Source organism: Rhea pennata, chromosome 1 (genome assembly GCF_028389875.1).
Source record: "Rhea pennata isolate bPtePen1 chromosome 1, bPtePen1.pri, whole genome shotgun sequence".
Taxonomy (NCBI): Eukaryota; Metazoa; Chordata; class Aves; order Rheiformes; family Rheidae; genus Rhea; species Rhea pennata.
Window position 1 is genome coordinate 23,540,900 of NC_084663.1, and position 25,167 is coordinate 23,566,066.

General features: G+C 35.8%; 1 protein-coding gene across 5 annotated transcripts in view; it reads left to right on the plus strand.

The window, feature by feature from the left end:
• The first annotated feature begins 3,607 nt into the window (after nt 1-3,607).
• The window catches only part of POT1 (protection of telomeres 1), a 78,089-nt gene continuing 56,529 nt past the window's right edge, over nt 3,608-25,167 (plus strand). For 3 of the 5 annotated variants that reach the window (XM_062583138.1, XM_062583158.1, XM_062583150.1), the window contains exons 1-6: nt 3,608-3,673; nt 12,342-12,475; nt 15,668-15,740; nt 16,612-16,703; nt 22,389-22,499; nt 24,577-24,624. In XM_062583138.1, coding sequence (XP_062439122.1) covers nt 12,353-12,475; nt 15,668-15,740; nt 16,612-16,703; nt 22,389-22,499; nt 24,577-24,624 — 447 coding nt within the window. In that variant the 5' untranslated portion in view covers nt 3,608-3,673; nt 12,342-12,352. The other 2 variants (XM_062583144.1, XM_062583166.1) reach the window with 2 other exon arrangements.

The following is a 25,167-nucleotide window of genomic DNA, read 5'->3' on the forward strand; positions in this document are numbered from 1 at the left end:
CAAGTATAAAACCCTAAGGTAATAGGGTTATTAGAGGGTAATATAAAGAATTACTTATTTTAACAGTTTTAGTAATTCTTACATACTTATTTCATAAGACACTTTCATTCAGACCTCTGCATTTCAGGCTTGCAAGCACTGATAACAAAAGCTCATGAATCTGACTGTCCTTTACTGCACAAAGATCATTTAGGCACTGCTTTTATAATGAGAAATCACTACAACCATATGATCCCTTTTGATTCACTGAACCTGAACTTTGTTTAGAAAGATACAATTAGTCAAAATGTGTTCTTGGAAAACATTTAGAAATTATCAAATAGATTGTCATAATTTTAGTAATTTTTTCTGTTATTATATCAAGTCAACCTGGTACAGGTTATTTCAGATATAGTACAAAAGATCTCTGCCTCGTAACTGCATGAATTTGGTTTGTGACCATAAACATCTACTAAAAAATCAGGTGCTGTCATGCAGAGAAAGAGCTAAAGGAGCAAAAATGGGTTGTATTTATTTGTGGAGGTATTGGGAAATAGTTTGACTTGTTTTACTCTTTTACAATAGCTCTCATATGAAATGACTTGTTCTTTCTGAGTGTTGCATTATTTATAATCTCCTGAGCATATTCTCTACGTATAACATTGTGTCAGTGGCCTATGCCATGTTAGTGTCTTATGCCAAACTTTGAAAACATTATACAGAGACCATTGTTATTACATAACCTGTATTCCTATAGGACAATTCTCTTGCTATTGTTTAATAAGATGTTTTGGAAAAAAAAGGGTTGGACAGTTAGAATTTTCAAAACTTTTTATGGATTTGACTGTCACTGTAACACACAGTTTTCACAACATATTTGAAAATCTTGCCTGATATTTTCAACTAGCTCCAAAAATTAGAAAAAATTATGAGCTCAAAGTTAGTTTCCTAAACCAGTATTTAGCTGCTTGTCTCATTAAGAGAAGTCATCAGGAGTTCCTATGACTACCTGTACGGAAAATGAGCAAGAATTTTGAGGAGCAAGGTGATGGAAGCTCGCCTGACCATTCTGTGAGAAAAGGAGCATCAATATGGCACGCTGACCTATAGCTAAGGTCACCAAGCTGGGCCTGTGCCAGGGTGGTGCTACACCTGGGCTTTGAATCAAGATTAGCCATGAGTTCAATATGCTTACTGCACATGTATAGTATATAAAAACCTCTTATAGTGCTCCCTTGACATACCTCGACATGGACTGACAGTCAGCAGTGCCTTGGATTCCCTTGCACCTTTATTGCCTTGACTGGAAAACTTCTGGGGAACCTCTGCTTAGATGCAGAGGTAATAAATGCTCAGTATTGACCACAGTGTGCCTTGTGTTTACATATCTGTCCCTGCTCGTGGTCCAGGCAGTGTCCCCTCCTCACCCTTGCAGTATGTATGAATATAAGGGTTCTATCTCTGAAAGCCTTGATTTGATATCTTTTGTTACATATATTTTGGACACACAGGGTGAAGCTCTGGACTTGTGGAAGTGAATGGAAAGTTTTCCATTATTTTCAGTGGAATCCACACTTCAATTGTACTGGAGACTTTCGGAAATTCCTGACTGTCAGAAGCATAGGCATCAGTTACCTGTGGACTCTTAGCAACCCTACTTTTCAATGCACAAGTTCAAGAAATGATAAGGCTGCTGCATTATTATTTATTTATGAAGTTTCATTTACTGATGAAAACTTTGGTATTACTTAAAGTTATATAGCAAACCAATGCCAAGAACAGAACTCTGGTTTTCTCTTTCCCTCAGCAGAGGCATTATTTTCTATGATACCAGTAACTGCTGCACATTTCATGATTATTGCTAGTAACGTGAGAGCATACTGTACATTCTTACTAGAACATAAAAATTACCCTCTGATTTAATATAATATACTGCTCATCTAACTTCTCATATTGACGGCTCATCTTATTTCTCATATATTCTATTGCCAGAATTTTTGAAGACATGAATAACTGAAGAGAAAGATGACTATAAAAAACAAGAAAAAACAACTCCCCCCCAAACTCCAAAACAAAATCTTAGAAATTCAGGAAAATCAGATTTCAGGTTATATTTACAACAGATCCAACAACTGTTCAGTTGATACAGGTGATACAGATTCTATGTTCTTTTATTAAGATTCTGCCTATATACAGCTTTGCCTTCATTTATCTCTACTGATTGTTTACAGGACAGCACATGTACAACTCAGACTCATCTATGCTTGAACTGCTATTATACAAAACTGTAAGCCACACTAATCTTGTCACCTACTCTGATAGGATAGTTAGCCTTCTACTTCACAGATCTCTCCAGATGGCCAGATCATTACTCCTCCAAGCTACTGGACATGCTACCAGATCCATCTTAGCTCTGTTTTCTCCAGTATTTGCAAGGGACCAATGGTATCAGCTTCAGCTCAGAAAGACAGATGGAGAATCTACTTTGTCTGGGATGCACCAAAATGCTTCTGAAAAATTTGGAATTTTCAGCCTTCCATAGTTGAACTGGGACATAAAAAATATTACATGGAAATTCTGCACCCAGTCAATTCCTATTTGTAATACAAAGAAAACAGGAACAGCTTTTACTTCAAAAGCAACTTGACAGAAACAGAATTATAAGCAATCTGAAAAGACTTCATATATTAAACAGTGTTTTTTTCCACAGAGTAAAAATAAGTAATGCAAATACAAAATGAGATGGTAGTCTATTTTCATCATGCTTGTATAACAAGGTCTTAATATTATTTTTGCTTCTAATGAAGCATACTACACTAACGCCCAATGGGATGTGTGATCAAAATTCATTGAGAAGAGTGACAGTCTAAAGAAATCTGTTTCAAATAGGCTGTCAACAATGACAATGACAGGCATGAATGCCAGTGAATCCCTCCCAGATAGTTCCTGAACCCAGATGGATTCAAGTTCCAATTTTTGAGTCATCATACAAAGTATAACTAAAACATGTCGGAGTCTGAACTAATACAGTTTCAAAGTGGAGATGGGAAATAAGGGATTCAAAGGCAGGGAAAGGAAAAATGATTTCCCGTGGGAACACCTTGTTAAACGTCACGAAGTGACGAGAAGCACGAAAAGGGAAGCTGTCCCACGCAGCACGGGCTGCAGAAAAGAGAGAGCCGGGAGAGAGCGAGCAGGCTGGCAGAGGACAGGTCTCAGAGGCACTGGAGTCGGGAAGCGGAGCTCTCTGAGGAGGCAGCTCTGCTGCTGCGACGCTGGGCCGCGCGCGAGGACTCTGACACGTCGCACAACGCAAACGGTGCTCCGCCAAACGCCATCGAGCCCGAGGGACCCCCCGACAACCGCGAACAGCTCTTCCCAGGGCCGGGCTTTGATTCGCCACATTTAAACCACAACCCCCTCCCCCGCGCCAGCAGCGCTTCCCCCCAGCCCCCCGCAGACCCTACAGGCACCGTCGGCGCCCGCCGTCTGCGCGGCGGCTCGAAGCCCCGCGCCGCCCCCCCGGTTCCGGGCCGCTCACGCACTGCGCATGCGCGCCCCGGCGGGGCTGTTTCCCGGCACTGCGCATGCGCAGACTCTCTGCGCATGCTCTGTGGGCCGCGGGAGCGCGGGGCGGGCGGAAGTGGGGTGGCGACGCCGCCGCGGCTTTGTCCCCCTCGGCGCCCGGAGAGAGGTAGCGGCGGGCCGGGCCGGGCCGGGCCGGGCCGGGCGCCGGCGCAGCGCGGTGGGGGCTGTGCAGGAGCAAGGGGCGGCAGGGCCGAGGGCGAGGGAGCGGCCTCAGAAGGGGCTTTTGCAGCCCGGAGGTGTGCGACAGCCTCTGCTAGAGTCGCCCTGCGCCCTTCTTCCTGCGCCGCTGCCGCTCTGCGCAGTCCGCGGGGCAGCGGAGCCCCTGCTGCGACAGGCGCGGCGCCTCAGAGGGCGAACGCGGCCTCCTCTCGTAGTGCTGCCGTTTGAGCCCCGCGCGAGCCTTCTCTTGTCACTACTGCTAATGCATCTAAGCTGATGCGTGTAAGCTCTTGCTTTTGAAGATTTCAGCTTCTTGCAGTTGCAGTATAGACTGTCTGAAGTAACTGCAGTTCCTGTCCAGGAAGGATCTGCTCTGCTTCACTGAGGCACAGACCTCATTTTGCAGTCAGGGACTGCTTTCTCACACTGAAATTGTGATAAGTGGCAGTGGAAGAGTCCGTTCAGAGCTTTCTGCATCTGATAACATTATGTGAAGTTACGACCTCTTCTGCCAGATCTCCTGATTAGTAAATTTTAATCCAAGTTTAATAAGCTAAAGTAAAGAAGTCTTTTCTCTCTCTCTCTCATCTCTCTCTCATCTCTCTCTTTCTTTCTTTTTCTTTCTTTTTCTTTCTTTTTTTTTGAGATTTCTAGATGTATATCTGAAAGGATCTGTATGTACCAGCAGCCTTATTAGCACAAGTATGTTTATATTTGTAGTCAGAAGATATGGGCCTGGAGACCTGTATTAGCAATATGAAGGCTTGTACTAAAGGGAGTGAAATGAGTCACAGTGCTGTCTTTGTTGCTCCTTCTGTCTTAGTTAACTGCTGTGGTGCTTCCCCTCCTCAGGATGCTCAAGGAGGTCACAGGTTACAATATTAGATTGTATTCTAAAATTTCTAAACTATGTATTTTATTCTTCGTCAGTAGTCCTATTGATTACATTAAGATGAAGACTACTCCTATCACTGCTTAAGGGATCAGTTTAAATTGTAGTTTTTTACTTACTGTCTTGTTTAGTGGTGTAAATGTTCAAATTTAATTGAACAGAATCTATGTTAATAAGAGTGCATGGGTGTGTCTACATTTGTGTGTGCTTTTGAAGTGGGGCATTATCTAATCTAGATTTGTTTTTATCTTTTTCATAGCCTCAGATATTACACTGACTAGTATATTTGTTTATAGGAACTTCAAAAATCTACATATTGACTGATCATATCGATATATGCTGATGGCTGTTTCTTCATTTTTGTGACATTTTGGCAAGATTTCCTCCAGAGATTCTCCCTGGCTTGGAGAATGACTTTATGTACCTCCCTGCAAGTAGCACCTGCTTTGATAGATATGGAATATCTTCCTGTGTCTCGCTGCTACAACCTCCTTGCCCCAAAATGGCATTAATTACCTTTATGGCATTAATGTATCACTGAAGTATTTCTTGATTGTCAAGAAAGAAGTGATCTTTCCAAGTTATCTCCCACTTCTTGAGATTTCTTTTTCTCCTCAGTAGCTAATCTCTTCCTAGTTGCTTGAAGAAAAATTGTATTCTATAGGACCCTTTGGAGGAATGGGTACTGCAGTGGGGACTGCAGTAGACAATTGTCAGAAAAAATATATGTCACTCTCAAAAGCCTTTTCTTGCCTGTTAGTTATTGTGACAGCAAAGGTTAAGACACAATACTGTGTATCTTTTGGTTTGAACAAGAAAGGCTAGAATATTGAGTGGATCTGAGTAACGTGGATGAAAAACTGTTAACTATTTGCTTTCCTGTGCACTGGATTGATGTACTGTTATGATAAGCCATACTAGAAAAGCAGATCCAGCTGATAACTTCCTTCCTCCTGACATTAAATCTGCTGCCAAGATAGAGGTTATTAATATGTTTATTTTTCAGCCTTTTTCTTTTCATAATTAAGAGCAGTTGAATGCTTCAAACTTACAGTATTTACAATGTAAATACTATAAATACAGTGTTTACAATGTAGCTGTATTATACTTCATTTATGTTCTGATTTTTTTGCAATGTGAATTAAAATGGTAAAACTTGCCATAGCCAAAAACTTTTGGTTGTATTAGGAACTCAATTTGATTTTTTAAAAAATATATTTTGATTAATTGTCAGTGAAAGGGATGGCAAAATCATAATGTTTCAGAGAACTAGACATGGAATACAAATATGGACCTATTCAGGGAAAAAAGGCAAAGGGGAAAAGTCTTGTTTTGTAATCTTGACCTTTTTAACTACAAATGCTTGTTTTTTCTTGATGGGAGGGAAATAGAGGGAGGAAACACAAGACTTAAGTGTGACTACCTGTAAATACACGATTTTCCTTATATTACTTGGTCTTTCCGTGTTTGTCATTAAATATATGAGGCCTGTGGATCATCATTCCACTGCCAATGAACTGAGTCATCTTTCTAATTTGAAATCATCTGTGAAAGTTGAGTTGCTGTTCATTGAATCTCAGACATCTCCCTTCTCAAAAAGAAAATGGTTAGTATAGCAAATCTAGTTTGAACCCTATTAAAACTGATCATTGAGTATAACAATTCAGCATGTTCAGAATGTATGTGGAATGATGCCCAGTTCTACCAGGAAGTCAAATTGAAACATCTGTCACAGCTAAGAAGTTTTGTGCTGCTAAAATGCTCCCAATGCAGGTGAACTGTTTTGTGGTAAATTCTGGTTTAAGATGGCTTTTATGGTTTCAGAGTACGTGTTAATTTTCCCCCGACAGTAAGGACAGCACAGTCCTCTAGTGGACTGTAGTAGATTGTTCCATTGTTAGAAACTTAAAGACTAAAAAATTAGTGATGGAGAATCAAGTTTAAGCAGAGCAGCAGACAGAAGTTCAGGGCCCATAGCCATCCTCAGTCTTACATTCACTTTCTTAGGCAGGTGGTATATATTGCTTTCTCTTCTTCCAGAGTGCTATTCTTTGGGTTGTTACAGAAGGAATAATCTTTTATGTAATTCTTTCATTATTAAAATTATTAAGCTTTTTGGTCAGACTATCCATGTTCTTGTCATTCTTTAGCTTTTTTTTACTTAAAATTTTAAATGTTACTGTAAACTGTACAAGATTTAATCTTAGAAGTTTGAATGAAATTCATAGTTTTTGTAGACTAAAGTTTTATAAATGTAGCTTTGTTTACATGATAATTAATGTACCACAGGAAAAATATCTTGTTTTGTCTTTTTATGCGAGATTCACTGTAATGACAGTGGTGTTTATAGAAAATGCACTGTAATGACAGAGATATTTTCCCTGGAGGAATGGAAATAGGGTTCTTTAAAAAAATAACATGATTTCCTAAAGTCTTATTTTGTTATTTCCACCAAAACTTACTTGAAAATCAAAATGATGACAACGTTCTATTAGAATGCAAACAGAATGCTTTTTTTAATTATTATTTGGAGTGATCTTTTTCCACTTTTTTATGCATAGTATTTTTTTTTAACTTTGAATTATAAAAGGGTATTATTCCTACTTTTCCGTACTAAAGCATTGTGAACAATTCAGAATGTATCTTTTGAGTTTTGTTTGGGAATTTGAAACCTGTATTTTTGTTTTTATATGGGTTAATACCAATCTGGAAATGCTTTGTGCAGTAGAATTTCAATTTTGTGCAAAGCCCAAAATTACAGTCCCCCAAGAGTTGCCTGATTGCAGAGACAGGAAGGACCTATTGGTATCCGCTTATGTAGAGCTCCTTCCTTTGTAATATCAAAAGCCCATGTAGAACATTTCTCCCACCGAAATAGTCGACAGTGGCTTTACTTAAATGCAAAAAGTAGAATTTGAGGGTAGTCATCCCAAACAGGTGAGTTTTTTAGCCTGAGTTCCTTGCTTGCTCTTGATTTAGCAGTGATCTTCAACAAAATGCATCTTACTGTTAAACATTTTTGTGGAGAAAACAGAAGTGTATTTAGTTGCTCAGTTATCTTGAAGTACAGAAGTAAGAGTTAATTATGTTGGAAATATCTATAGCTCACTATAATGCTGCTGGCTCAGTTGTTTCTAGCTGGAATAGATCAGCTTCTCTACCTCCCTGGAACAGAGTGTGAAGTAGGTATTTTCAACTGAAAAGCTTTGCAAGGTTTCTAGTTGCTTTTTCACTAGAGGCTTGAAATTCTAGTAAGCTAGTGACAAGGCTGTCTTGGTTCATGTTTGAAAGCATTCAGATACATGCATTGTTTTGGCATTTACCCTTAAGCTCAGTTATGTGGTGTTTTGTAATGTAAGGTATTCTATGTAGATGACTCTGCTCACTAGTTAGAGCAGTATAATAGGGATGTAAGAGACTTTGTGTGTGGCATTTGCTTTTCCTTCAGCTGAAGTAGAAATTGAAACCTAAATCTGCTCTTAATTGCATGCATAAGTTAACAGTCATGCATTATGCTTACTTCTTTCTGAGTGATCTTTGATAAATTTAAAACTGCTCTGTGTCAGGTGCTGTGTCTTGCTGTGTGATGAAAAATACTTGCACATAAACGCAACTTCAGATACATTTTAGAGTTCTTCACCCTAGAATCCCTACACACTTTCCTAAGGTCATCTTTGTAGCAGAAAATATTAATTCAGTTTTTAAATTTCATGGCACTTGTTATTCTTGAGCACAAGGGCATATGCAATTTCTGTTAATACAATGAAAAAATAGTGTTTAAGACTCACCTAGTCTGTTACCTCATCTTATTTTTGTATGATGGCACATTGTGGTTATTTTCTTTGCAAACTTCGTTTACTTACCTTCAGGGAAGGTTAAGATTAATAGTAGAATACTGGAGCTGATAGAATACGTGCATCTTTTCAAAACAGTAGATCAGTTTTGATCTAATGAAAAAATAAAGGTAAACTTCCAGTTGTCATTTTCTAAGTGCTTGGTTGTTCCAAGATTTCAGATTTACCATAGATCTAGTAGCTTGACTTTTTAATTAGTCTTTGTTTTCTTTTAACTGGTTTATTCATATCTCTTAAAAAAAAAATTGTAAAAATATAGATGTGCTTAGCTGACAGCATTAGTCAGACTTACCTATGCCTAAGTATCTTCTTGGAACTTCAGAAAGGATATTTTATTAATTCTTACAGCAAATATTGAATAATATAATAATAAAGAAATAATAGAACAAACAATTCAACAGACAAATACTGGCATCAGTAGAAATTACATATTCTCTTTACTTAGACTGTGTAGACTTCAGCCTCATTTAATGTAGGCCATCAAAATCCTGGTTCACATATGCAGTTAGCAATTTTCTCCTGAGTGTTTTCTTTTTTTCCTTCAACTTTAATATTGCAATGTGTAATAAACCTTCATTCTTCCCTACAAGTCTGAAAGATGAGGTCCTGCTCCAAAGACATCAGTGGAAAAAATGCATGTTTTATGCACCACTATGACATTAATATGGCCTTCATTTTCATTTTGTATTTATTTTTTATAGTGGTTTTTACAAGATTCAGTTTTCATTGACATTAACATGCTTAAGCACTCAGCTCTTCGGCAAATGTTGCACCCAGAAAACAAAAGCTAGGTAGTTTAATTAAATTTGAGTTACTTGATTTAATGAGAATTTTTTCCCAGATTACTATCTCTCCAATGCACAGCATAACTAGAAATTCTGTGGAAAGTGTCATCCAAGTAAGTGTACAAACGAGAAGTCAAGCTTTGACAGCATTTTACTTTTAACAGTTCTGAATGTTATGCTTGAATTTACAGTCCTAGTCCTGTTTTAATTTACTAAATTAAGACAAGAAGTAGGTAACAGAAATTAAGTTGTGTAGACAAATAACAGAAAACTCAATGTGGTTCTCATCAAGATTTCAATCTGTAGTGAAATATCTCTTTTAACACAGATTGGAATAGCTATAATAGCTCAGACAGTGGTAGGTCTGTTAACATGGGCAGCTTGAGATGTTTGACATGCCCAGTTGTCATAGGGCTTCAGGGTTATTTGTTAAAAATTTCAAACCCTCAAAATGCCAGGTTTTATTCCCCAGTCAACTGAGTGCTAGAAGTGAGCGCTGGTTACTAACTACTTCATGCTTCTACCTCTGATATGTGTCCTATTGTGTATCAGATAGGATACATTTTAGACTTCATTCAGCTCATTGTGGTGAAGGTATCTGGGGAAGTTGTGGCGGAACTGAAAAATATTTCAGATATGAAGTTGACACTTCAGCTTTGATTCTCTTCCTCACACTCATATCCCCCCAAAAAGCCAGCCTTGAAAGCTAAAACTGAATTTGGTCAGAAGCCTTTACTGGTGAGTTTTTGTGGATATTATTATGTCTTTCTAGGTGTTTGGTCACTGGAAATGGTAAAGGAGGCTATTGAGATTTCAACTGGAGATTTTTGGACCCTAGTAGGAATGTAGGATTATGCTGTTTCACATTTGATAAGTGGATTTGGTAATACTTAAATGGCACCTTGTTTTTGGTGCTTGTTTTGTGGGTTTTTTTTTGTGTTTTTTTTGTGTTTTTTTTTTTATAGTATGTTGAAGCTCCCTGCTTTTGAGGCTCCCTGTTCCAGATATTTGTTTATTTTCATTGTTTGTGGGGTTTTTTTTTTTGTTGCTTTTAGGAGATTAGTTCTTTGTGAGGTAAAAAATTCTCAAAAGCTTATGTAATTAGGCTTGAAGGTTTTTTTTGTTTTGTTTTGTTTTTAAGATGCAAGCTAACGTGCTGTGCTTTGCAATTGGGACAGGTTAGCATTGTACTCATAGATAACTGCTGAGCTGAAAGGTGGTAATTTGTAGCTCTGTAACTAATGTGTCACTATATAAATTCTTTCTGTATATATCCCAGTTAATGAACTTTTGGAGCCATCTCTCGTAATAGTCAACTGCTTAAATTTATTTATTAATATTTGGTAAAGTATGCCTGTTGTTCAGAATGTAAGGCATTTTGAGTAGTGGATCTCTTGCCTATATTGTAGGACCTCCTTATTTCACGACACTGACAAGGAAGTTGCAGAGAAATCGGTGCTCTGGCTTAGGCTGGGTAATAGGGGAATATGGAAGGTAGGCAGGTAAGATACTGGCACTGTGGACTTGTTACTATCTTGTTGCTGGGTCTTCTGAGTTCTTACTGCTCTTGCTGTTTTGGAATAAATGAAGGCAAGTTTTCAAAGTCTAAGTTACAATTAAACAAAAACCAAGATCCTCAAGTTGGACAGTGTTATTCCCAAGTGAGAAAACATATTTATCAGATATGCTAGAATGTGTTTTGTTTTTTCATACATACTTTGTTGCTTAGATACGATAGCTTAAAAAACCAGAGGTTGTTTTGCTGTTAATACTTTTTTTTTCACTATTAACTATTAACAAATGAGTTGATATTGCTAGTGAAAAGTTACTTAGTTCCTTAAAGATTAAAGGTATAAAAGTAATGTAGATTATGACCAAGTTTTTATTTTCTTATGTTCATTACAAACTAAAAGCTGGTCAAGCAACAGATAGCAAATCCTTCCTCATTAATGAATCTTTGTTGAACTGAGGCAAGCACAAGAGGGAGATATATAAATGAAAAATAAGAGAAGCGAAATCCAACCCTCTTTCATATAGTCATTTTGGCAGAGAGATCCTTGAATCAAAGTATTTTATTTTACAGATTTCTCATTACTGAAAATGAATTTTTGACAGTATCTGTCAGATGAGAATAAAAGTGCTAGGCAGTTTCTTGGAAGCTGGGGAAGGAGAAAGAGTTACTCATAATAAGATTAATAATAAATCAGGAAACAAATTTGTTTGTGTTTTTCTTTTTTTTTTTTTTTTTCCCCACTGTCATATATAGATTTCTAAAACTCTTTCTGAAATTAGAACTATGGCTATAACTCTGTCAGATGGGATTTTTAGAAACCAGAAAGCATTTTTATTTAGTTTATTAAAAATCAGTAAAAATAGTTGATCGAATACTGAAGCCTTCTGATTAGTACTTTCATAGTCTTCCTTGCCTCTTTGGAAATAAGTGTTTAGTTAGTTAACATGCATTAGCTTAGGTATTTTCCAGTCTTAAATCTTTTTTTTTCTTTTTTTTTTTTTTCTTTTTTTTTTTTTTTTTTGTGGAGAGTGGAAGAAGGATGAAGAAACTTTGACAAGTGCACAACCAGTTCAGAAGTCAGACTTGCATAATATCTCACCTCTGCTTTCCTTTCTTCGTGTTGTTTGTATGCTGCACTCTGATTCAGCTCTAGTTGTACTTCAAGATTTCACTTGGCAAGAAACTTCTGGGAAAGACATACAAAATTCTGCGTTGACTTTGTCATTCAAAGCATCTGCTCAGTTTTTAAAGTGCATTTCTGTACAAAATGTTTACACTACTTACATTACTTTTCGTTTCATCAGTTGCTTTTAATCATGGATAAGGTAGTATTTTGTTGCCCTTTGAAGTGTCATGGAATGTTTGCAAAATAAAATAGTTTGAGTGTTGAAATTTTCTGTTCATGGTACTAAGATATAAGGCCAAAGCCTATGAAAGTTTTTAGTCTCAAATTAGTTAAACTCTCTTGTGACAAAATAGAAATCCCCATCCGAGTAAACTTACAACTTCTATTAACTCTTAATTTGAACAATTTGAGTAATTTCAGGACTTTCTTTTTCATTTTTGTTCAGAGAAAGCAGCAATGCCTGTTCAGTTGCTGAAGATCATTAAAGGAGAATTTGAGACTCCACTACCAAGTCACTTGCAGAAAGAGACTTTAAAATGCTTGAAAGAAGGATTCGATTATACCGACAAATACTTTCAGGTAACTTGCTAACAAGAGAATTCTGTTCTACCTTAAAATTTCTTCTGCTATATTTATAAGGCATCTCCATGTTCCAGTTCAATTGGAGACTTACTTTGTGTGTGTTTGTGTATGTATGTACACGCGTCTGTTGCGTATATTTAAGCAATGCAGAATGATGATCCTGTGGAACTTCAGTGGATTTCTGCTTTTGACCTCATTGGTCTGTAACTTTGCCCCTTGCTTTTACATTACTAGGGATGTAAATTTTATAAGAGGTTTTCTGTGTTTCACTTTCTAAACTACAGACCCATATAAAAACACATTATTATGCAGAAGACTCTGCTGAAAATTGAGGAAATTGGGGGAGGTTAAGTGATACATTTTTTTTTTAACAAAGAACAATAAACATAATCCTGACTTTAAAAAAAGTCATATTTCTGGATAGATGACTTTTAAAGATGTTTTCTGTTCTTGTGTGATACAGTACAATACCTGGTTTTATGGAAAGAGGATTCCATAGCAGCAATATGCATCAAGATGCAATTAGTTTTCTTTTTATCATCACTAAGTGTGCATTCATGGTAGCATTTTTCAGTGGCCCTGAGGATATTTCAGATTGGAATAAGAAGTAGATTCTTAGGTACGTGTTTTCAAGCACAGTCACAGTGTACTAGTGAAGTACAGAAGTATTTTGTTCATTCCCAAAACAAGTTCACACTCTGTAAAATACAGTGTCGATTCTTGAAATGTTTTTGTTTGTTTTTTATGTCTGTTAAAGATTTTGTGAATGTTGCTGAAAATTCTTTTTATCATTTCTGGCACTTACTAGGCAGGAGATCAATATCAGCTCAACTCACCTTCAGTGTGTTACCAAAAAAAAAAAAAAAAAAAAAAAACTGTAGGAAACATTAGGGTTGCTTGAGTCCTTTAAAATGGGAAAGACATTTTACAATTACGAGCTTTTAAAAATCTAATGACTTGTTGTGGCCAAAAAGAACAATTCTGTTTCCCCAGCTGTGTATTCCCAGTTCCAGTAGTAGTGCTTATCTGATTCTGTTATGAATCTAGTCAGAGAAATAACTTGGCAGAAAGCTATTCTTGGTAATGGGGAGAGGATAGCATTTTGCTGCCCTGGCTCCCTGGACTACTTCATTGTTGTGTCAGAGAAATGCCAGGAATAGTGCAACCGTGTAGAGCAGAAAGGAGCAGAACTGCCCTTTTTGGAAGCAAACAGCAATAGAGTGTGATAGATAGTAGTTTGATGACATAAATGAGAGAATGTCCCAGCCTGTCTTAGGTCTTGTAAAGGGACAAATGGAAACATCAATAACCAATACACTAATAAACAATATTTCTATTCCTTTGGGTTCAGTTTTCCACTCCTATTCACCTGCAGGGCGTGTAGGCTTTCTTGCTTTTAATAGCTAATTCTGCAGGCATTCCTGACAGGAATTGTTTTTCAGAGAAATGTTGAAGCAGACAAAAACAGATACTTAATTAGAAAATGTTTATGCCAAAATCAGTGTCTCTAGTAGGAAAGCAGAACAACTAGTGTCTAATTCTGATTTAAAGCATTCATGCATGTTACAAGTATATAGAATTTCTTTCTCAAACTTTTCTATGAAGAGAACTTCATGCTGCTGCAAATGTGGATAAACAAGTGACTCTAAAACAGCCTGGCATAAAAACAGGGCAACTAGAGAGCTGATAAAGCGCTCACTGCTGATGCACTATTAAGTACTTTGGAGACCTCAGTTCTGCAGGCAGACCTTAAAATGCACTGATGTTAGGTTGTCTTAGTGGTAGCACAGCACACTGTTACTGGAGAGCTCCCAAAATAGGAATCAGGTCCTACTTTGAGGCAGAAAGAAAGGAAGGGAGGATTTTGTGAAGTATATTCTGGGGAAGAAGCAACAAAGAGCATCCAGGAAACTTCTGTCTGGCTTGTGTTTCTCAAGCTTTCCATTTTCTGAATCTTGTTTGCTTTCTGGAATCCCTTTGAAGACTACAGGATTTAATTTAAGTTTGTGGGAAAGTGGCATAAGCAAAGTGCATGAGTCTTCAGTTAGACTGTGTGCTAACTGAAGCTGATACCTTCTGTCTTTAATTCATTGTCCTCCAGACTTTGTTCTGGCAGCTGAACCAAACCTGAAAATGTGTTGTGATGTCCCAGAGCTGCTGGATCAGACAGAGAAACTAGGCTGGGGCAAGGAAGAAGATTCGCTAGAAGAATTGTACATAGGCAATCTGGGAGTGAGTCTAGTGGTATATGGAAGGAGGAAGATTTTAGAAGTTTGTTAAACTGGTTAAAACGAGCAGTGCAGGATTTGTGGGGGAAGAGTGAGTTTCAATAGGGCTAAGGCAGGTTTTGCTGAAGACTGAAGCCAAATATTTAAGGTGTATTGGGAAGGGGTTAGACAATGTGGCTACTTTTCTGACAAGGAAGAGAATTAGAGAGCAGATGTTTAGATACAGAGGAAAGCAAGGTGAGCCAGACTATTATAGAGAAGAACATAGTCCCAAAGTTGGAAAATAGTGAGATGCAGAAGGGAAAATGAACGACTACAGATGGCTAGAAAGCAGAATCCCTAGCTCATTAGTGTGTTCTGTTTTCAAATAGCATGCTTGTGCAGATTGAAATTTCATTCGTAAGAAAAAAAAATTGTGTTGCAAAAATTGAATTTCACTATTAACAGAATTTTTTAACATAGCTAATAGAACATTTATATCTTTTAGAGCATTTGTATTATCAACAAATTCACAAACTGCAGTTTACAGTTACTGCTAGTATTTCTGGAGAAATCTGCCATATCTTAAGATTTTGATTGTCCCACCTTTTTTAGCCACTTTTAGCCTTTGTATATTAGTGTATCTGGCAAAGCTTACTTCGGTGGCTAATATTTGGTTGTGTGATCTAAACATCTAAACTTCTTGGTTAGTCAGAAGCACCAAAATAGTATCTGCTGGTAATATTTCATGCAGAGATATTGTTCTTCACTTCTGTCTTGAACAGATTTTATTATTATTACCATAATAATAATTATAATTGTTGTTATTTTTAGAATCCAGATGATAGTGAATACCACAAATTAAGTCTTTTTTTTTTTTTTTTTTTTTTTTTTTTTTTTTTAACATATGGACATTTCAGCTGTAGTCGTTGTTCAGTAACTTACATAGATGTGTTGACTTAGTTTACTTTTTTCTTTTTAGGGAACAGTTGTTCTTTCCTACCCATTAAAGAAACTTGGAGATGGAACAGAGTTTTTCAAGATTGTTCTTCAAGGTATTTTATTTACATTATTTTTTTTGTTGAGCTCAGCACTTTTTTTTAACACCATGTTACTAGATCACTAGTACCTGTTTTTTTAATGCTCAGAAAATATATATATATATATTAAATATTCTGTAGCATATTCTGTATTAGTCCATAAATGTTCTGTCAATTCCCCAGAAAAATGTATTATTTTAATTTTATACCAGGTAAGTTACTAGAAACAAGGTCTCTGTATTTCAGTAGACTTCCTGTTGCAGAAGGTTTAAAAATATTGTCTTGGAAATGCATCATCTATGTGTACAGCTTTAATAGTATGTTTCTCAGCCTCTTATCACAAAGGACTAAGAAAAATACACACTTAATCAGTTTCTGAAACAATAACAGCCAGAAAACTGTTTTAAAATCGTTTAATTTTTACTTCAGTCCTCTCCCCCACATCCATTCCTGAGAAGACATCTTACGTGACACATCTAAGTCCTAGATTATCTCCAAATTATTTAGTACAGCAGTATATTCTGCGTTACTAAAAACCATCAGACGTGACTGGATAATATGTTCTTGCTAACACTATAGATTGAATTGTCCAAGTAGGAATTTTTGTCATTTTTATTTAATGTACAGTGATGCAGTATGTGTTCGCATTTTAAATGATTGTTTAATGAAGAATATTCTAATTGATATACCTAAAGCAAGCCCACCAAAACAGTTGCATAACTATTTTAAAGGATTTTCTCTTTGCAGTTTTGTTTGTTTTATTTGAATAAGAAATGTTGGACTTTATAGAAAGAATTTTTGGGGGTTGGGAGGATGACACCTTTCCACTGCTGTTTGGTTATGAAGAAGTTATGGTAATTGGAGTAATTTCTGCTTCTTTTTCTAGATTTAAATAAATCGTTCTCAAGGATCGACAGCATCAATATTTTAATATATGGAAAAATGGCAGAGGACTGTGCAAAAGTTATACGTCATGGGGTAAAATGCTTTGTTTTGACTTTAGTAATTGTTTCCACAGATCTGCATTGACTTATTATCTTGTCGTTGTATGACTGCCACCCAATTTAGAAAATCTTTTCAATCAGTTCAAATCTATAAATATGAACTAGGAAAAAATGTTTGCATATGCAAATTCTTCTTCACAGCAATATCAAAACAAAGTGATTCTTTTTGTTTGCCAGTACCATTTTGTTTACCTAGCAAATAAAAGGTGATGAATATGAATGACTGAGAGGCTATCCATTTATAAGTTAATTGTATATTGCCATTTGAGAAAGGTTTTTATAGTTGATTAATTTATTATAAATGACATTTGCACTGATTTTTTTTATTGTTAGGACTTTTTATTGCAAAAATGGTGGACTAGTGCATTTACAAAAATTTAGGAGAGGATCCACTTTGAGACTAATGCCTATATTTATACAACATTTTATGTAATCTTGCGCTCATAAATGATTGTATCACATTTAATGTCTAAGCTGTTGGTAGTAAATGGAGATCTAGTTCCTAAGGATTAGAGAGCTGGTCAGGTGAGTTCTTCTGTACACTTTGATATCAATGAGATCTCCATTGCCTATGCTGGCTGTCTAAATGTAGACTTCTGAATTTAGCATTCTGATTTTTTGGGGAAATGTACATATGTGCATAAGAGATTATACATACAAGATAAAGCGAAGGAATTTGCATGTTTACTTTCCTTTTTTCTGTTTTTGTAGTCTCAAAATGGCATAAACTTTTCTTTCATTTAGCTGTGTGCTGGCATCTTGATTTGTCAGAGATATGAGGTTGGTTTGATAGCTCCAGGGTAAAGCACATTGACAAGTCAACCTAGGAGTTTCAGTGAGACTGAGTGTTGCAACTAAAGAGAAAAAAAGCTGAAAATAGCTACCTCAATGTTTTTGTATAGATTGCCAGTAAGTTTGCTGACGTTCCAGTATTAGCCACATACCAACTTAAAGCTGAGAAAATATACAATACATTATGATCTTATGTTAGCCCTCCCCCTTATTCCGTGAGTGTGATTTTGCTATTTCTGGACTGTAGCTTACACCCTGAATAGTATCAGTTTCAAAGGTGCACACATCAGTTCATGAGACAGACAGCACTGCAGCTGCTAATTTCAAGAAATACAACTACAGCTAGAGCTGAGGCACTTACATAAGATATAGTTATCTATAATTACAGTATAATTTTTCAGGGTCCGAAAGTACATGTTTTTGAATCCTCTGTGTCTTAAATGTTGTTAATCTAACTAATTAATACAGATGTGTTTTTTTTTTCAGTTGTTTATCTGAATGTATATGTACAGATTTGAGAGAAGGAACTGAAAATTTAGTTATTTTTACCATGTAGACAATCCTCAAATGGCAGGAGACATTATACATTGGCTGCCTCTTCAGATAGATAGAAAACATATCTTATCCAAGGAAAATATTAATGTGGTCCTTGCATCAACAGAAATGTAACTTCAACTTCTCTTGAGATTTTTATCACTTTTCAAATTTGATCCAAATCCGTAAGGGATTTGGAAGTTACGGTACGAGTATGACAGACTGGCAACATGACTGTGAAATATGTATCCATTAATACTTTTTTTTAGCCTTGTTTTTTGTGTTATAAATGTTTAGCAAATAGTTGAAGAAATTTATTTGAAATTATAGTTGTGACTGAGTATTTAAAAAAAATTGTAGGATCTTGTGTACAGGCAAAATCTTCACACGGAAATAATTGTACACATCTTTTTTCTCATTCTTATTTTGCCTTGTATAATGTATGAACTAAAATATTCAAAAATGTTTATTGTATTTTTCACAAATCTATAAAATCCCTCAGAAGTCTTGTTTAACCATGTACCTCCACAAATTTTTCTGGTATCATTTATCCTGTTGTTTTCATCAGGAGATAGCTGATCTCATGTCCCCAGCTGAATGGGATACAACTTTGTTTTGAAAGAAAGCATTGAATCTAAAACGTTTTCTAGCAAAATGTGGTTGCTGTTACAGATAGTATGGTGACAGGTCTTTGGAAGTGTACAATACCTATACATTGTCTAGTCAATTAAATAGAAAGTCTGTGTCACAACAACAAAAAATAATCCGTAGGACATTTTCCAGCATTTGCATGCAGTATCTTATTCAGCCAGCACAAGTTATGTGAAGGAAAAATAAAAACAAACAAACAAACAGTAGTAATCCTGAACAAGGGATTTCACAGAATTCTTTCAAAAGATTTCAGCTATAAGAAAAAATGACAACAACAAAAAATACCTAGATCCTTTTAAGAGAGCCTATTCAGAATTTGTAGTATTAGTTTGACCTCAAAATTGATGCATGGCTCTTTTCAGCCCTTTATATGTAAGCTTGAGAAAACAATATGGAAGGGCTTTGCAATGGGCGGTAACATGTCGAGGTCAGAGTGTGTTCAGCTTGACACTGTTCAGTGAATTCTGCTATACGCCAAAGCCATATTTAAATATTTATCGTACACTGTGCTAAAGACAGAAATGTGCCTTGAAGATCAGCAAGTTGAGTAGGGTGCTTTTGGGTCAGATTTTTTTTTTCTCAACCCACAGATACTATATACAAGAGGTTTATGAAACTATGTGACAGTCCTTATACAGAATTCCACATAATTTTGTCAATGAGTCCAAGAAAAGAAGTTCTTGAACAAATGCATTTTTTATCAAGAGGTTAAAAATGATGAGTTATTTAATTTTAAGATGATTCTTGGATTTGTATGTTTAGGAATACAAATCTTAAAGCCCTGAGCAGCAATTAGAAGATCAAAAGAATCACTACTAGAGACCTGCATAGGAAACCACAATGCACAAGCAGTAAACTTCAGACAGCCAGAGTACGCTAGGATCAGTGCTTAGTTTTACCCTGTGAACTAAATCTTCACAGTACTTTCCATGTTTCTAATGTGGATTTTATGAGACCTTAATTTTGGAAAAAATCTGAGTCTGAGGGAATGGAATGAATTCTGAAACTAGCAAAGTTGCAATTTAGCACGTATAATGTTAAATTCGTTCCTAAAAGCAGAAAGTATTAGCCACTAAAGAAGAATAACTCCAGCAGGGTCCAATGCTTTAGTGTTACTTGCTGCCTGCAATTTCAGACTTCACAGTTTTGTAGTTTTCCATACTGTACTTTAAGGGCTTAATCTAGTTAGCCTAAAGGAAGAAAACAAAAAAATCAAGCTATTCCATGTTGAAACACTTGAATGACCATATTGAATGACCATATTTTTCCTATTCTCCCTTTAAGGGTTGTCTGTTTCTCTACATTTTCTAGAAGGCTATTCTGTTAAAAGTTTACCTTTTCTTTATTGCTTTTTCTTTTGAATAAAAGAAGTAGAATTTCTTGTAGGTATTAAAAAGGTTTCTATCTTATAGTATGTATGCATGCAACATAATGCTGTTCTGTTGACTAGAAAATCCACCTATTTATGTAAATGAATTTGATTCCCAAGCCAATTATAATAAAAGGTCTTCTAATAACTACTCTTAGCTACGAGACGTCATACATAAGCAAGGTGAAATGGAAAGGTTATATTTTTGAAACTTAACATAGCACTAAATTTTGAAACACTATACAAACCCTATGTCAATTTTTAACAGGTTTAGGAACTGCAAATCACAGACGGTCCATTAATGACAAATCTGAAAAGAGACCTGTTCTTTTTTTACCTACAAAACTATTGTGATTTTGAAGTTAATGTTTTTCCTCTCATTTAAATCACACAGTCCATTTACACATCTTTTAAATGTCATGTTACACATTTCATATTACATGAGTAGCCAGCAATGATCTAATGTAACTCACCCCCATCCCCAGCTGATTATTGGCCTGTGTAAGCACTTGAGTGTACGCAATTCTAAAGTTTCTTCTGACAAATAAGAAAAAGACAAGTCAGCTATACAGAGCTCTAATCCTGACTCAGCAACCAAGTTCCAGAATCTCTTGTGCGGTTGATAATCTAATAAAGTGCTGAAACAGGAGCAATGTATAGCAGGGCATGGCTCTTTAGCTTAAGGTTGATTCCGCTATTGGAAGAACGCCATAAATAACATCAGCAGCAGTGAGAGCAAATACCTATAGTGCACCTAATTTCTGCAAAATAGATGTTTCCTGCAGCTTGTGTTTGTGTGTGTGTTTCTATCTAGATTTGAAAAAAAAAGAAACAACTTTAATGTATGTTTGTAGAGTGCTTCATGTGCAAGGACTGTTAAATTGTCTAATTATTCTGACCCAATTTAACTTACTTGTTCAGCTCTGAGTATGTCTTATACTTAAGATGACTTATGTAAGCTGAAAACATACATGATATTTCCATTTATGACGCTAAATGAAAATCAGCATGCCCTATGTAGTTTTATCATACAGTAAGCTGTCTGTTCCAACTTAAGTTTTTCACAGCAATTTTTTGGCAAATCCTTTAACAACTAAATATATCTCCATCACTTAATCTAGCAGTCTCTCTTGCACAAAATATAAAGGTTTTAGATCTTAAATCATTTAGAGTAGCATTGTCAGCTTGCTGAAATAGCAAAAAGAGCCACTATAGTGCAATATTTGCCTAGAACTGTCAACTCTAATCAGAAAACTCTTTTATTTGTTGTAATCAAATAAACACATGATCAAAAGTTATACAGTAAAAGCTTATGGAAGGGCTTTTGGTACAAGGTCAAGCAGAAAGAATGCTCTGAATTTAAAATGTTTGTTCTCAGGCAGTTTGCATGAGTGTGGATTTTTTTTCAAAACTGAATCAATGTTTTTTTTTTTTCAAAACTGGAACAACTCTAGTGAGCTGTTTTGATACCAAAGCAGCTAACTATAAAAGAGCTCAGAGTTATCAGAGTTCCTATCATTATGTTCCTATTTGATCATGTACCTTGTTTATGATCTCTACCTCCTACATCTATTTATGATTGGGGGGGGGAAGTTATAAAGTTGCTACTGAAAGGATGAGCTACTGCAGGGACTTCAATCTTTTACTGAACTCTTCCTTAAGTCATCCTTCCTCTTGTTCATTCTGTGGTGTCTGAATAACTTTATACCAAAGCAAAAATACAACAGCAAATGCAATTTTTGTATTTCTGTGCCAAAATCTCAAGACTGACCACAGAGAAGTTTGTTGCCACTACAAGGAGAGTATCTTTGAAGTATAGCTATGATACAATAAAAAAGCACTGAGAAAGGAATATTTTCTTAGTGTTAATTAGATGTTTGATGTTTTTTCTAGCTTAATTAAGTTTACCCGGGAAAGAGTTGGCCTTTGGTATGTATGAAAAGTAATTATTCTCTTTAGTTCTTCTCTAACCTTTGTCAAATAGGTACTCAGTCACAGTAGCATCCAGAGTCCGTAAACTTTAGCAGAATCTGAAAGTAAAATAAAATAAAATGCTAGGTGGCAACACAGAGTTTGGGAATATGAATTTCATGGGTAGGAGATCTACCTAGAGAAACTTTCTTTCAGTGTTTAGACTATCTTATTTTTTTTTTTTTTTTTTTTTTTTTTTTTGCTTCTTGAATGTCTTGAACCCTTAAAGTGATATTTAACATCACATCTTCTTTTAAAATAGAGTGAGGACATGATACTATGTACAGGGTTTATTATATGTCATATGGTATTTGTCGTCTGTTTATGACCCTGTCTCCACAGGACACCTTTGTGGTTGCTGGATTTAAGTTGGCAAAATCACCTACAGCAAGAGAAGATGGCAGACATGATTGCCATCTAGAGGTATCTGAGGAAGCTGGATCAGCCATTTATGTACGTGAGTGTCCAGCTTTCTATTTATCATTCTTTTCCAAATACTGTCATTAATCTTTTGCTTTACAAAGAGAAGCAATAAAATATAGTAGGATTTGAAGTATTGCAGATTACTGTAGCATATTCATAAGGAAACTACCTAGTTTGTGTGAGAATACAATCTTGTAATATCCATCTTCATCCATGTCGTCAAAGTGGCCTAGCTAGAAGTAACATCTACGTTAGCTCTTTCTAGGCTGTGGTTGTTGTAGGCAAGAGTGGCCTAAAGTCTGCTTTTTGTTTTCTCTGGGCTGTGAGTTTGTAATTCATAGCATTATGCTTTGCTTTTCAAAATACATAGATTCATAGATTCCTAATTTTTAAAAGTAAGATATACTCTATAAAAATACACGTTCTTTAGTGTTATTCTCATATAAATACTACTGATTTTAAATGCTCTTGTTTTTTGAGATATGGGAGTGGTGTTTACCCTGTTCTGCTGCTGCTTCTATTTGTCTCTGATAGTATGTCAGCAGTGCATGTGCTTGTTGTAGCTGTCAGGTCCTTACCTTCAAGAAAAGTTTACTACTTCTTTTTAAATATAAACAGTACTTCTTAAAAAAAGAATTACAGGACTTAACGAAAATTAGAGGTTCAAGTGTTGAAGGATTTAGAATTTTTTCTTTCATTTGGAAACCTGTAATTAGCTATGGGGATGATGAGTAGAATATACTATGGTGAATGCTTTGAACCTAACCATTTAGAATTTGAAATAAACTTAGAAATAATTCTAAAAGCTTAAACACAAAATCATGTGTAAGTGTCATTAAAATAAGGTGTGTGCAAAAGTCAAGGTTCAAACTATTGTCTGTATAATTGCTATCTGACAAGAATTTTTAGTAAAAGAAAATACATATGTTTTATATCAGAAAGACTTTTTTTTTCCCAGGGTTGACCTCTGTGGATAATTAAAGGCTGAAATGAATTTTAATGACAATTAAAATAGGTTATAGTACAAATTGTTTGAGGCATTCATAAAGAAGTACAGCAAAACCCTGCATCTGAGCAAAACTGGCTGAGAATCATTTTACCTATACTTTAGGCACTTTCCCAAGTTGAATATTGGCAGGACTTCATGACATACACTCAAAAGCCAGTGAAGAGATGCAGACCCCTGAACATGTTGGTTGTCTTCGGCAGATGTCTTTCTCCATTGACTCTAGGATAGAATTTGTAGCATTTAAATTACTGACACAGACATTGACTACTTAAAATTAATACAAATGTTCTAAGCTTTTTTATACTTCAATTTCAACTATTGAATACTATACAACAAATTCAACTATTTATAACCCTGTTTAAAACAAATAAGTGGAAGGAAATCTAGCTTCAGGAATGAAGTTGACGATGGAGAGCAATACCTGATCCCTAACAGGATTCTTCTCTGATCTGCACGTGCACATGGAGGAGCAGCTGAGGCCTGAGTTTCTCACTCCAGTGTGGGTCTGTGTTGGAGTAGGGTGTTGGTCCAGTCAGCACTGCTGGTTCTGAAAAAGACCTTGCCCTACAGATAAGCTTTTACAGCCAGCCGCACTGTAGCCAGAGCTAGGAACTCTCTTGAATTTATGCCATTCTATTATGAATTTACCTTGACCTTTTAAACAAGAGTCACTGAGAACAGACCTATTCTAAACATTGAAATGGACAAACCCAAAAACTGTTTACGTTCTCTCTTAAGCAAGTCACTAGTATCATTTTGATTCTTTTGGCCTCAGTCTTCTAAATACTGACTTTGCTAATCTGACCTGACTTATATTCAACCAAATACATTTCTGAGTTATAAAAAGTATATGACATTTAAGGTAGCTGTTACTCAGATAGAATAGATATTCTTTTTTTTCCTGTAGGATAAAATTTTTAGTCTTGGTAATGTCAAAGTTGATTCAAACAGCAGAAGAATTTGGTTTACTTTTTTGCTATTTCAGGTAGGACAATTGAAAAGTAAAGAGTCTCTGTAATATTTACTTTAGCAAATCTTGTTATATTTGTATTACCTGCAATTTTGTAATCAGTTTAGCATTTTTTTTTTCCTTCTCAGATTTATACTAAACGGAATATAAGCACTGCTTCAGAAACTGCATCTGTGGTGAGTTCATCTTCTAGTATCTTTAAACTACATGAGATTTTAATTATTAGTAGATAAGAATGTGGAATTCTCTTTCTTTCTTGTTCATTTTCCTTTCCTACTCTTATCCCAGCAGCCACTTATTTAGCTCTTAATTTTGCAAATAATATGCCAGGAAGATACAGTAAAATATGATAAAGTACAGCTTGTGCAATATAGTTTCCATCTAGATCTCAAGATAGGCTGCATTTTGTTTTAGGAAGTGTAAACTAGAAAGGTAACTTCAGTATTATAAATATTCCTATGCAAAATGTATGCTCGTGCTTTAAAAAATGGAAATATCTTACCTGCCATTGAATTAAAATCAGACTTACTCTGCTGGTCTTCACATACTGGTCTACATGTTTACTATTTGGAACACCACTTTACTTGCCTAAATTAAAAATCTAGGGGAAACAGCATATTAAAGACATAGACATTGGCATATGAGAGTTTATTATTCTTAATCATAAGTTTAAAAATTCAGTACTGGAGATGATACAACTTGATTTTGTGTCAGTTTTA